At 42.0% G+C, this 13,040-nt stretch overlaps 1 protein-coding gene across 1 annotated transcript in view; it reads right to left on the reverse strand.

Annotated features, from left to right (window-relative positions):
* Positions 1–1,145: 1,145 nt before the first annotated feature.
* The window catches only part of DISP2 (dispatched RND transporter family member 2), a 129,673-nt gene continuing 117,778 nt past the window's right edge, over positions 1,146–13,040 (reverse strand). The window contains exon 8 of the mRNA XM_053711811.1: positions 1,146–4,529. Within this exon, the coding sequence (XP_053567786.1) occupies positions 1,146–4,529 (3,384 nt within the window). The remainder of the gene's footprint in view (positions 4,530–13,040) is intronic.

The raw sequence follows: 13,040 nt of genomic DNA on the forward strand, positions 1-13,040 counted from the left end.
CTCTGTATCTTTATTTGAAAAATCAGGAATGTAAGCTTAGGACCCAGCCCATGTTTGTTTCAGCACCCTGGGTAGCGCTTGCTGATTGGTGGTTACATTTAGCCACCAATCAGCAAGCTCTACCCAACTTGCTCAACCAAAAATGGGAGGGTCCTAAGCGTACATTACTGAAATTGAGGTTTCATATCCCTTTAAAGGGCCATATCATATCACTCTGAAGGTTTCTGTCATGCATTTATAAAAGCCAGGTATGAAACTTTATTTTTTAATCTCTGTCCTTCCTGAGGTTTGTGTTTACTGTTTATTCTTTGATAAGTAATTTGTCACTGCAATTTACTCCAGCAAATTTTAAATTGGCATTATTTTTATGCGTAAAATGCTAATCTTTTGATCCCTGTGATTGGTTACAGTAACCAAACCCTGTGTTTATCAGAGTGACGTCTTAAGATTTCTTTTGATTAGACATACTGCACATGCTATGGGTAAAAATAAATTAAAATATAGGGGTTTAAATGTATCATATAAAGATCTGAAAGTTACATGCTCCCAGCTTCATATCATGACAACATGGTAGCGAGCTGTTTGATAGTTGTATTCTCATATGCAGTACAGAAACATTTCTTTAATATAAAAGCTAAATAATATTTTATTCATCACACTTTATGTGTACAATGTCACATTATAAGTCACAAATGGGACGAACTGCAGTAAGCAAGTTCACTCTAAACATGTATTTATCATGTAATGATATTTTACTCATTTGTATTACTTAAGGTGCTTCAATACTAATAAACAATAACACATGCACTTTTGCAGCAAGATCGCTGGTTTAAACCTATTTCTGCCAGAGAGGTCCATGGTGCATTGCAACATTCTCTAGCAGCGAAGGGATTAAGAGTAATGTTTTAAAAGAACATGAAAGGAGATTTTATCGTCAAAGAGGGATAACACCAATTTGTAAAAGAAATTACATATTTGTCTGAAGTACTTTTTTTTAACACTGTACATATACTTTTTATTTATAAATGTGGCCCAATCATTCCGTATTAACCCTTACTCATCTAAATACTGTATATCTTGACATTGAGGGAAAACTGGAGTCTATTTTTCAGGGTGTTTTACCAAGAGGTTTAGGCATTTGCTGCTTAACTGATATATCCAGCATTTTGTTCTCTAGATCTCTTTATCCAAACATCAGGGAGATCTGGTTTGCTGTTCGGTAGAACTACAGGGTTTTCATCATCTTGACTTAACTGGATTTTCCATGATGAGCTTGTCTGTTTTGACATAGTTGGAGAGTCAAACACAGTTTCCCTCAATGCAAGCTTTAGTGTTTCCCTTTTACCATTCAAATGACCTCTCTCATGTTGACCCGGAGAATCTGGAGCATCAATCAAATCAGGGGAGCAGCGTGTGGACTCAGCTAACTTAGAGGCCTGGTCACAGTCACTAAGGCAGGTTTCATTTGAATCAAGGGCATCAATGGAACTACCCATGGAACAAAGGCACCTAGAATATTCATACATATGGATACTTTTATTTGGGGAGTAAAGCAGTTCTTGACTAGAGTTTTTTGGGCTATCGTGCTCAGTCTCATCTTGTATGTTATGCACATGAGCTTTGTTAACTACTGAACAGTTCCATGCCTTGCTGCCAATTGTCTGACAAATGCAATTTCTATCAACCTTGTTGTCCAAGTCTCCATCCATCCCAAAGCTACTTTGCCTGTAGGGTGAAGAGGTTTGCAAAGCAGGACATTGGCTAAAAACTTTATGGTCAGTAGCATTTTCTTGCAAGTCCTGAGATTCTTGTTTGTGTTGTAGTCCCAGCTTAGGGCATTTATTGTTTGAAAGTTGAATGTCCTCTGATAGAACAGAAGGCCGTTTGGAAAGTTTACTAGTAGAAGTACTATTATCAAAGCTGTCACTGAGGTTCCTTGCTAGTGGCTGAAGTTCATACTGCTCATTTTCTATATTAGATTCCTGTACTTTTCTCAACCTACATTGTTTCTCATTCCCACCACAAGTGAAAGTGCCATTTGACCGCTGATCAATTGGATATTCTTTTGAGATATAGTTACAGGGACACATTATCTGCCCACAGTTCTTCTCTGGACCGAAGAAACAGCACAATGAATGAAAAAAGAAGCTTGCAAATCCACAACTGATGCATTTGATCATCATAATGAAAATGCCTAATTTCCTATAAGCCAATACTGTTGCAGGTAACATTATAACCCCAGCAGAAAACATTGTGGAGGCTCCCATGGCTGTACTACAACTCATTTGCTTTAAAGAGAATGCCACACGGCTTAGGCGATCAGAATGTGGGCACAGGTGGTATGAAATGCAGTAATTTACAGTGAAATCAACAGACAGACCTACGGCTGATGAAATGAATAGGGATTCCACCACATTCAGCTGCCATTCCAAAAGCACCAAAAGTCCAACTGTAACCAGAACTGATCCCCCAATAGCTGTGACAGCAAATAAACTGAGCAACACATTCCAAGTGGTAAGCAGCAAAATTACAAAACAAATGGCAATGGAAAAGCCAGTTACCATCATCATCTCAGTGCTCAGACTGTGCTGCAGGTTATATAAAGAGAGGTTGCTTGTAAACCACCCATTTTTAAGTCCTGGTGGTGCATTTTTTATTTCATTTGCCAGCCACTGGTTTAATGTGTTGTAGAATTTCCTGGTTTTGCTGTAATTAAAGCTATAGTGATATACTGTCTGAAATTCAAGCACCAGAGCAACTAAGTTACCTTCTATATCAAATCTAGGACCAATGTCTAAAGCTTGAGGCTCATCTCCACCTTGCTCTCTAACCATCATTTTTATGCAGTGAAGCAGCAGGTCACTCCTATAAGGGAATGAAAAATGATTACAACAAAGGTTCAGGTTTTGATCACTCTGTGAGCATTGTCGACTTTCCATCCATCTGTGAAAATCTTCCATAAAACAGATGTTTGGTTTATTTTCTTGATCAGAATAGTAAAAGCTCTGGTTTCTCACTTTTTGACAAAGGTCCATAAGCCACTTTTGATCCTCTGCATTTCGTATCGTAAATGTAGCATCAGTAACAAGTGTCCCATTAGTCTTTGGATTAAGATGGTCTCCATTATCCATCGGCATAATACCCCATACAAGTGTAATTGGCATGTGCTGCCCTTCTCCATGCTCTAATCTTTCAAACATGAACTGATGACAATATTCAGCATCATACCTCTCAAAAGTGTGGCTAAGACGAAACACTTGAAGTGATGATACCTCAGAAGATGGCAACTTGAGTTTAGGACTCATGCATGAAATATATGCTCCCCCAGCTGACAAGGCAGCAAACCAGCAAATCCATATGTACCGGAATTTGATTACTCCACATGGGAGAAGCTTCTCAAAGAACAGTTTTGAGGTTTCAGACATGGTCCTCTGAATACTTCCAAACTTTTGGTAAAGAGAGAGCAAAATACGCTTGTGTCCATTACTGTTCCAATAGTCTTCTGATTTATAAATGCAATTGACTGTTATATAGCGTTCATATAGGATAAAGGAGGCTGGGAGCCAAGTTATCATAAATATCATGTTGACTAATATAGATGTGCCCATGAAGATGGCAAAGCAACGGATAGAGGTAATACTGCTCATATAGCTAGCATAGAAAGCAGCTGCAGTTGTAAAGCAAGTTACTATCATGAGATACCCAAAGTGGTGCATAGTTTGGCTCAGCCACTGCTGCATTCCGGCTGCAGAGTTCTGCGCCTTGCTTAGGTTCCACAAGTCAAAGAAGACAAATGCATGATTGGCACAGATACTACTAAGAATAATAATTGCAATCAGGTTAACAAAAGGGAAGAAAGTCAATCTGAAGGCCAGCTTGTACAAGAAGAAAGAAATCATTAATGTGCCAACCACAGACATAAAAACCATAAAGGTGATAAAAAATGAACGTAGATATAAAGACATACTTAGAAAAATAGCTAATATCGCTAGTACTGGATACACAGTATCCAAAACAAGGTAATGTTGTAAAAGTCTTTGTTTTAAACCCAAGTCCATTCCAGTAATAGCTGTGTAATTATCAAACAGATCCCATGATTCCAGATTGTCAAGGTAGATGTTCATCATGGATGATCCTTTTTTGGCTGGTAAAAACAACAGGCTGTATTTTAGAGATGGGACCTGATAATTAGTTGTCTGTGGGCTCAGAAAGTCTTTATCAACCAAGAAATGAAGCATCTGATATACTGCACTGGAACGTGTGCACTTTTCAGGCACCTTGGCACACTGAGAATGCTTTTCCCTCTCTGACCTTGAGCCTATACAGGCAGGGGTAAGTAAGCCTCTATGGTAGTCTGGGGCACAGGAGCGCAAGAGAGCCAGAGTATGAGAGATATCAGTATGAGTGATTTCCATGCACGAAGATCGATTGTACAAGACAGCTATGTAGTTACCAATAGACCAGCTTGGGCAGCATTCCTTTGTGTCACTTCGCACACAGAGATCTGCAAATGTGGGGTGAGAGCGAATCTGCAAAGAAAGAAAGAAAAGTAACTTTCTGTAAATAAATAATTTATTTACCTATTATAGTACTAGTTGAAACCCCAATCTAGCATCAGAGAAACTGTACTAGTGTTGTTTAAACTTTATAAGCTCATAGCAATAATACATATGGGCCTAGATTACAAAGGGAGGGCAAAAAAATTAGTTCTATTGAACATTGAAACTGCACAAGTTAAATCAATATTTCTCCTATTCTTGCGTTTTTAGTTGAGTAAAAAGCTTATATATATATATATTTAAAAATAAAAATATTGCCTTCTATGTGAAGAACAAAGGTCTTTAAAGTATGTCTTAATGTACCTTCAGGTTAGCGTTAAAGCGAAAGCCAGAAAAGGCTTTTGTAGTTCACCCCATAAAAGCCTATGGGGAAAGGGAGTTAGCAAGGTCACACTATCCGACCTCTAGTTTTCAGCGTGTCTGAGTCTTTCGCTCACTCACAAGCTTTTTACTCAACTACAAATGCAAGAATAGGAGCGCTATTGATTTATATATAAAACCTTTTGCCTAAATAGTATTCAGGCAAATAGTTTTGCACATTTATTTCATTTTTTTCATCTTTCAAAGCCCTTTGCCTAGGAAATAAGGGCCCAGTTAACTTGGGAAAGTTGTCCCTTGCTCACTAATAGCCATCCCGGAATTCCTTGAATATCAATAGCTAGCCACCTAGGAACCCTCAAGGAAAGCAGCCCCTGCTCACCAATATGCGCCCAGGGAAGATGCCCCCCGGGAATCCTGGATAGTGGCCCCTGCTTGCTATTAGGCAGTGACAGTGGCCCCTGCTCCCCAACAGACACCCAGGCACCCCAGGAAAGTGGCCCCTGCTACTCAATATGATCCTAGGTACCCCAAACAAGTGGCTTCTGCTCACCAATAGGTGCCCATGCACCCTGGGAAAGTGGCCCTGCTTGCCACTTGTCAATAGTGGGCAACCCAGGAAAGTGGCCTCTGCTCACTAATATCTGCCTAGGAACCCTCAAAGAAAGTGGCCCATGCTCACCAATACATGCCCACGTCCCTCTGGGAAAGTGGCCCCTGCTCACCAATAGATGCGCAGGTACTCCAATAAAGTGGCCCCTGCTTCCTAATAAATGATGACAGTGGCCCCTGCTTGCCAATGGACACCCACCCAGGAAACTGTCAATAGGTGCCAAGGCACCCGGGGAAAGTGCACCATGCTTGCCAATAGGTGCCTAGGCGCCAGAGGAGTGTGGCCCCTGTTCATCAATATGCACCCAGGCACCCCAATAGCCACCTAGGAACCCTCAAAGAAAGTGACCCCTTCTCACCAATATGTGCCTAGGAAACCCGGTCAATAGGCACCTAGGCAACCCAGAAAAGTGCCCCCTGCTCGCTAATAGTCATCTGGGAACTCTCAAGGAAAGTGGCCCCAGTTCTCTAATATGTGCTCACGCACCTCAGGAAAATTACCCTTGCACACCAATAAATGTCTAGGCACCCAGGGAAAGTGACTTCTTGTCACTAGCTGTCACTAGCTTGTCAATAACTGCCTAGATACTCTCAAGGAAAGTGGCCCCTGCTCACCAATACATGCCCAGGCACTCTGGCAAAGTTGCCCCTGCTTGCCATTATATGCTCAGGTACTCTGGGAAAGTGACCCCTGCTCACCAGTAGATACACAGACACCCCAGGAAACTGATCCCTGTACCCTGCATGTTAATAGGTGCGCAGGCACCCTTGGAAAGTGGCCCCATGCTCACCAATAGCAGCCTAGAAACCCTTACGGAAAGAGCCCCCTGAAGAACAATCATACCCAAGCGCACCCAGGAAAGTGACCCTTGCTCATCAATAGGTGCCCAGGCACCCCATGAAAGTGGCCTATTCTAGAAAATAGGCTCCCAGGCAACCTGAGAAAGTGGCCCCTTCTAGCCAATATCTATTGGCTAGCAGAGCCACATTCCTGGGGTGTCTGGGCTCCTACTAGCGAACAGGGGTCACTTTCCCGGGGTGCCTGGGAGCTTATTGGTGAGCAGGGACCACTTTCCCTGTGGGTGCATAAGCTCCTATTTACTAGCAGGGGCAATTTTACCATGGTGCCTGGGTGCCTATTAGTAGACAGGGACCATATTTCCGGGGTACCTGGGAGCTAATTGAAGAACAGGGGCCACTTTCCAGGGGTGACTGGGAGCCTATTTCCAAGTCGGGCTCTTTCCTAGGGTGCTTGGGTGTGCACGGGCCACTTTTACAGGGTGCTTGGGTGTGTTTTGGTAAGCAGGGGCCACTTTCTAAGGGTGCTTGGGTGTGTTTTGGTGAGCAGGGGCCTCTTTCTTGGGGTGACTGAGAGCCTATTAGAGAGTAGGGTCCACTTTCCCAGGGTGCCTGGGCTCCAATTGACTAGCAGGGGCCACTTTTTCAAGGTGCCTGCATGCCTTTTGGAGAGCAGGGACCACTATCTTGGGGTGTCTGGGCACCTATTGGCTAACAGTGACCATTTTTCCAGGGTGCCTAGGTGCCTATTGTTGAGCAGGGGCCACATTCCTGTGGTACCCAGGCCCCTTTTGATAATGGCTACTTTCCCAGGGTGCTTGGGTGTGTTTTGGTGAGCCAAGGCCACTTTCCTGGAATGTCTGGGAGCCTATTAGCAAGCAGGAACCACTATCCTGGGGTGTCTAGGCACATATTGGCTAGCAGTGGCCACTTTCCCAAGTTACTTGAGTATCTATTGTTGAGTAGAGGCCACATTTCTGTGATACCTGTGCACCTATTGTTAAGCAGTGACCACTTTCCCATTGTTCTTGGGTGTGTATTGGGGAGCAGGGGCCACTTTCCTTGAATGCTTGGGAGCTTATTAGAGAGTAGGGTCCACTTTCTCAGAGTGCTTGTCCACTAACTGGGTGAGCAGGGGTCACTTTCTTAGGCTGTCTTAGCACCTATTGGCTAGCAGGGGCCACTTTCCTGCTGTGCCTGGGTGCCTGTTGGCAAGCAGGGGCCATATTCTTTTTGTTCCTGGGTGCATAATGGTGAGCAGGGGCCACTTTCCCAGGGCGCTTGGGTGCCTGTGCACTTATTGACAAGCATGGACTATTTTTCTGGGTGCCTGGGCTAGCAGGGGCCACTTTCCCGGGGTGCGTTCTGAGGGTGCAGATTGGCAAGTGTGGCCAAATTTTTCCAGAGTACCTGGGATCTATTGGCAAACATTCCTGGGATGGCAGGCTGCCTAATGGTGAGCAGGGGGCACTTCCTTACGGAGCTGGGATGTGTTTTGGGGAGCAGAAGTCACTTTCCTTAGGTGCCACGGAACCTACTAAAGTCCAGAGAGCCTATTGGTGAGCAGGGGCCACTTTCCCAGAGTGCAATGGCTTTGCAAGCTGAAAAAAACATGAACAGATCATTTTAATTTCTGAAAACTATACTAAAAAAACTAGCGGGCCATTTTCCCTGAACGGTTTTCATCTCCATAGGACTCCTCTACTTGACATCTGTTTGAAACCATACGAGCACTGGGTTGCTGCAGGCTTGGGGTATGAAGTAACCTTGAAACAAGTAGGTATGGAAGATGTCTTGGTGTGAGCACAGCTCAAAGTTACAGGACCTGTGTATCTGGTATCCCTATGGTATTTCACAGCACTGTGAGCTGCTTTCTATATGAAGACATGGTGCCGTGAGTAATTTGTAATACGCTGTTGAATTTTTCTTGGAACTATTCAATAAATGTTTATCAGGATTCAATCATTTATACAGTGGATTGTTGTTATCCTGTTGTTCACTAAGTATATACTCTTGTCACTATCCTGGGACCTATGTGGCTCTAGGAACTGTTGATTTTTTATGAGCATTATCTCTACAGCTGACTGCTACTAGTATTTACACCATTATCCTACCCATGGGTATCTGGAAGGAACTTTAGCAAATTTGCTCTTATTAGAATGCTATTGAGCTATTTTTGCTAACAATACTAATTTGTATGTTTTTTAGAGTGCCGAATTCCCTTTCTTTTAGGATTTAGCTGTGTAATCCTGTTTCTTCTCTATTTTTTGTCTTTATGTTTATTTAAAGGGTTTATTATTATTATTATCAGGTATTTGTAGAGCTTTGCACCACTTTCTATTGTGCGGTCTGACTAACTTCTAGATAGTATTTGGAACTGTTTGTATTTAAGTCTATTGTTTTTTTTTCCAATTTAAGTTGTCTCCCAAATTAAATATATATTTCTAATTTATATAAATTATTATACATTTATAATATTTATATACATTATATAATATAAATTTAAATATATATGTCTAAACATATTTTTTATTTGAAAAATATTTTATATGATTATTCGATACAACAAAAAGTGTTAAAAGTTGTCTAGTAATTTCCATAATTATTCAAAACATCCAAACATTATTTAAATGTCATAACGTTTTAGTATATTACAATTGATCTGCTATTTTTACATCTAGTCGATCATGTGATCTTATACTAACCAATAGTATCCCGGAAAGTAACCACAAATATAAATTTGTAGTGAGTCACCAATTAACAGATCTAGCAAAGATCGTCCTCTTATTTCTATTTTCTTTATATTTCTACTATGATTCTCAATATAACAAAACAAGCTATAAGTGATAAAAATCCCTACAGTTTTTTGTATACATACAAACATTGTTAAAATTTTATTAATATTAAATATACTACGATTGATTTGTAATATTTACATTTAGTCGTTCACGTGATCTCATATTGACCAAAAGTATCTACCTACCTATGACAGGTGCGATAGAGGATCATGTGACCGCCCAACCATGGCGTTTCCGCTTACAACATGGAAGTGGACCGCAATTTTCTTTTTAAACAATATTACAAGCTGCATATATTTATTAAGTCTCTGAAGAAGAAGGAAGTATCTATTACAACCCTTCGAAATGTGTTAGACAAAGTAAGGAATACGGACTTTCCTATACCGGATAATCCGGTATGCCTGCACATCTAATAGTTTGTTCTTGTAAACTGTAGAATTAATCTCTTCAGAAGCTGGGGAGAAAAAAAAACTCCACTAGATGTATTATACAGCTGAATAAATACCTCAGACACTATTGAGGTTGATAAATGTAAGCAGGCATTTTGAAGCTTTTATGTGTTAAATAAAATTTGTTTGTACTCTATCACAATATTGCAGCTTTTTTCTTTGTTTATATCAACTATTGTGGAGAGATCCGGAAGTCTACCATACTGCAAGAAGCACGAGAGGGATCCCACATCACATTAATTTACAGGGGAATACGAGGTGCTGGAGCTGAGAGCTATCCGGAAGTCTTCCATACTGCTAGAAGCACAAGAGTGATTGTGCATCACAACACAGGGTTCTGGAGCCAAAAGCTGTAAGGATTTCAGACGTACCCTAATCCAAAAGTGCATAATAGGAGTACTTCTCTGCAGTGCCATACACTTACCTCATAGGATTGAGGTTTTTTCCTGTAAGTAGGCATTTCAGAAACAACGCTCTGGGATGTATTTTTAATACCAACCAAGGAACTTGAACATATTGTGTATAGACTGTTTTCAGAGATAAATTGCCTTTTTCTTATCCCATGGGACATGTCTAATATCAAATTTTGAGAATATATATCCATCTTTATTAACAAATTGCCAATTTCATAATCCTTAGATGTACTCATATTCCATCTGATATAATATCGTATTATTTTTTTATGTGTCAGAAATAGCGCTATTTATTCCTCTTATTCCCTTCCTGTCACACATTTTATAGAAAGTCCTTTAAGAAATAGTTTTTTCTGAATATACTTTTTTTATATACTTCTGTATACTTGTCCCAAAAGGGCCTGTGACTCAGTCCAAAACCCTTTTTTTTTCTTTTCTTTTTTCTTTTTTTTCACCCCCTTATTGCGCCTTTTCTTCATAAATGGAAAGAGTCCACAGCTGCATTCAGTACTTTTGGGAATTCAGAACCTGGCCACCAGGAGGAGGCAAAGACACCCCAACCAAAGGCTTAAAGGGACACTGAACCCAATTGTTTTTCTTTCATGATTCAGATAGAGCAGGCAATTTTAAGCAACTTTCTAATTTTCTCCTATTACCAATTTTTCTTCATTCTCTTGGTATATTTATTTGAAATGCAAGAATGTAAGTTTAGATGCCGGCCCATTTTTGGTGAATAACCTGGGTTATTCTTGCTGATTGGTGGGTAAATAAATCCACCCAAAAAAAACGTGCTGTCTAGAGACTGAACCAAAAAAAGAAGCTTAGATGCTTTCTTTTTCAAATAAAGATAACAAGTGAACGAAGAAAAATTGATAATAGAAGTAAATTAGAAAGTTGCTTAAAATCGCAAACTCTTTCTGAATCACGAAAGAAAAAATTTGGGTTCAGTGTCCCTTTAAATACCTCTCCCACTTCCCCCATCCCCCAGTCATTCTTTGCCTTTCGTCCCAGGAGGTTGGCCGAGAAGTTTCAGAAGTTTTGATTTAGTCACTTATGGAGAGTTGTACTCTTCGGAATGGGACTGGAGTTTTAAGTAGTCCTGTCAGCCTTGGATGAAAGTTAGAGTCCGGAGATGCTGGGAGAGTCTTTTTGCAAAACCATCCCGACTCATTTTAACATCTCCACAAGCAATCGGCGTTGACGAGTATCGCTGCCTGCAGAAGCGATGCTACCATCTGTCATACTTGAAGGTCCGTGTTCCTGTTCCACGGCGTAGATTCTGGTAAGATCGTTTCATTTTACTTTCTTCATGAAATGTACTGTATTACAGATGTTTTCCCGAGGGGCTTCCACCTAGCGGGTGTCATGGCCGTGCCTGGATTTGAACCTGGGACTCCTGGTTCCCAGCCTGTTTTTCTTTTCCTGTGCCACCAGTGGTATCTGTTTATGTTTGCAGCTTTTTGGAGACCTGTTACCTGCAGTGGATTACTCTCTGGCTCCACCTGCTTGCCAGCTGCAGGTTGTTTTCTAATCAGCTCTACTATAAAGGGCTGCTTCACTAATCATTTGGTGCCTTGACATTGTGATTGATTTCCTTTGTTTTTGCCTCTGTTCTGTTTCCTGAATTCCTGTTTTGTTGTTGGATCCATGGCATCTGAACTCGGCTTGCTGATTGACCATTCTTCTGGATTACCCTTTTTGCTTTATGAAAGATTGGACTACTTTCCTGGCTACTGACCCTTGGCTTGTATTCTGACAATTCTTTTGTATCCTGTATGCTTACTTGGCTACTGTGTCTATCACCATGCTGTGAGAACTGTAAGCTTAACTGGCTGCTGAGTCTAAGCAACTATACTGTGACATCTGTTTATCCTGAAGCCAAGTACCTCTGCTGTGAGTACCTGTATACTGCCTTGGCTGTTGGTACTAAACTCCTCTGCTGTAAGAACTGTATGTTAATCTGCTTGCTGAGTCTAAGCAACTATACTGTGACATCTGTTTATCCTGAAGCCAAGTACCTCTGCTGTGAGTACCTGTATACTGCCTTGGCTGTTGGAACTAAACTCCACTGCTGTAAGAACTGTATGTTTATCTGCTTGCTGAGTCTAAGCAACTCTACTGTGACATTTGTCTTCCTGAAACCAAGTTGCCTTACCGAGATACTGGCGTATGCTCGGCCTGTTCCTGAACCCAAGTTGCCTTACCGAGATACTGGCGTATGCTTGGCCTGTTCCTGAACCCAATTTGCCTTACCAAGATACTGGCGTATGCTCGGCCTCTTCCTGAACCCAAGTTGCCTTACCGAGATACTGGCATATGCTCGGCCCCTTCCTGAAAGCAAGTTGCCTTACCGAGATACTGGCGTATGCTCGGCCCCTTCCTGAAACCAAGTTGCCTTACCGAGATACTGGCGTATGCTCGGCTCCTTCCTGAAACCAAGTTGCCTTACCGAGATACTGGCGTATGCTCGGCTCCTTCCTGAAACCAAGTTGCCTCACCGAGATATTGGCATATGCTCGGCTCCATCTTGAAACCAAGTTGCCTTACCGAGATACTGGCATATGCTCGGCTCCATCCTGAACCCAAGTTGCCTCACCGAGATACTGGCGTATGCTCGGCCCCTTCCTGAACCCAAGTTGCTATACCGAGATACTGGCGTATGCTCGGCCCCTTCCTGAACCCAAGTTGCCTTACCGAGATACAGGCGTATGCTCGGCCCGTTCCTGAAACCAAGTTGCCTTACCGAGATACTGGCGTATGCTCGGCTCCTTCCTGAAACCAAGTTGCCTTACCGAGATACTGGCGTATGCTCGGCTCCTTCCTGAACCCAAGTTGCCTTACCGAGATACTGGCGTATGCTCGGCTCCTTCCTGAACCCAAGTTGCCTTACCGAGATACTGGCGTATGCTCGGCTCCTTCCTGAACCCAAGTTGCCTTACCGAGATACTGGCGTATGCTCGGCCTGTTCCTGAACCCAAGTTGCCTTACCGAGATACTGCCGTATGCTCGGCTCCTTCCTGAAACCAAGTTGCCTTACCGAGATACTGGCATATGCTCGGCTCCATCTTGAAACCAAGTTGCCTCACCGAGATA

Source organism: Bombina bombina, chromosome 1, assembly GCF_027579735.1.
Source record: "Bombina bombina isolate aBomBom1 chromosome 1, aBomBom1.pri, whole genome shotgun sequence".
In the NCBI taxonomy this organism is placed as follows: Eukaryota; Metazoa; Chordata; class Amphibia; order Anura; family Bombinatoridae; genus Bombina; species Bombina bombina.